Consider the following 1,716-nt stretch of genomic DNA (forward strand, 5'->3'; position numbering starts at 1 on the left):
AGACGACGATAATGATGATGATCTTAACGATAATGATGATGATAATGACCGAGAAAAGTAATCATCATTTGCCAGCGGAGAATGTCGTTTACCATGGAGGTGCACAGACCACACCATAAAATACTCGTTCACGAGAACGGAGAGGATAGTTTCTTCTTTGAGTTCGCAAAGATTAGAGCACTTCCTTCGCGGGAAGGAAACTTTACTCGAGAAATTTTATTTAAATTTTATTTAAATGAATTCAGTGGCTTTATTAAAAGTTAAAAGTGCTATTTTGTGCTATACGTGATCCTTTTTTTTTTATAATCGGAAAATTATATATCTATAGAAAAGCAGGTAAGTCGTTAAAAATTATTTTTAATCATTTTTCTAAAAAGAAACATTTCTTCCGTGTGAATTTAAAATAAATTATGTAATGTACAAGCATTGTACATATATATTGCAATGTATATTTAGTAGAAAGACCTTAGACTTGAGAACAATTTATTTTTAAATACATCCAGGATTAATAATAAAAAGATAGTGGCACAATTTCTTGATATTCCAAATATTGATAATATATATATATATATATAAATAAATTAAAAATGATACTCGATAATTGAAAAGCAATAATTTATATTTGCAAAAACTACGAAAACGAATTAATAATAATCGTAGAATAAATAATAGAATAAACAAAATATTCTTTAAATAAAAACTAGCTTATAATTAAAGTATACGATAAGATAAAGTAAATAAAGATAATAATAACTGTAAAGTAAGTAAAGAAAATCGGATTTTAAATGATAAGATTTTTGATAGAAGATTGTAAATGTAAAAAAAGAAAAATATAGATGATATATATCGTTAAATCATCCCATAAATATATCTCGTTTCAAGAGTCCAGTTTTAATAAGAAAAATAATGTCAAATCAATAACATTATTGTCACATTTATATAGTTTACTTTTATCTATTATATTTTTACTATATTTTATTATATTTTATTATATATATAACCAAATATCATAATAGCAAATAATTTTTGTTTAATTACTTGTGCCAATCATTTGTTTATCAAAGTTGTCAAGATGTTCCAAGCAATTAACAATGATACAAGTTCTATTTTCAAAATGATTAGAGATAAATAAAAAATACTACAAGACGAGCTTAAATAAACAATATATAAATCAATCTAATTATAGTTTTATATTTTTTTATATATTTTTATGCATTAATGTAGGAAATATAATTGCATATTTTCTTAAACTGTGTATTCTTGAGGGGAAAAAAATACTTCTGTCTGAGCCTATGAGTTAAAAAAAAAAAATCATAAATTTATAAGAAATTTATAATAAAATGATTAAAATTGATCTTTTAAAACGATATTATGGGATGATATCATAATAATATCAATACCATATGCAAAGAAAATTTAAAGAAAACTAACCTGTGATAGTCTCGACGTCTTTGGTTGTCGTTGGAGAAGGAGTGAGAGGTGTTGATATTCTGTTTTTTGGCGATCGAAGGGCCTGCAGGGTGGCCCTTGTCTTGGGCGAGACTTTCGATCGAATCGAAGCCTCGGGCCCCTTCGAGGCGGCATCCTCCACGGCGGCCAGCTTGGACGCTGTGGCGACGAAAGATATCGCCTCACCTTCCTTCATGGTCGACGAAACATGCGAGTAAACAAAGCAAAAAAAAAAAAAAAAAAAAAAAAAAAAAAAAAAAAAAAAAA

The 1,716-nt window shown here is 27.1% G+C and overlaps 1 protein-coding gene across 1 annotated transcript in view; it reads right to left on the minus strand.

The window, feature by feature from the left end:
- The window catches only part of LOC102678422 (trafficking kinesin-binding protein milt), a 30,294-nt gene that overhangs the window by 22,055 nt on the left and 6,523 nt on the right, over positions 1-1,716 (minus strand). Inside the window, exon 4 of the mRNA XM_006624016.2 lies at positions 1,432-1,639. Coding sequence (XP_006624079.1) covers positions 1,432-1,639 — 208 coding nt within the window. The remainder of the gene's footprint in view (positions 1-1,431; positions 1,640-1,716) is intronic.

The sequence above is a fragment of the Apis dorsata genome, unplaced genomic scaffold (assembly GCF_000469605.1).
Source record: "Apis dorsata unplaced genomic scaffold, Apis dorsata 1.3 scaffold_983, whole genome shotgun sequence".
NCBI classification, from domain to species: domain Eukaryota; kingdom Metazoa; phylum Arthropoda; class Insecta; order Hymenoptera; family Apidae; genus Apis; species Apis dorsata.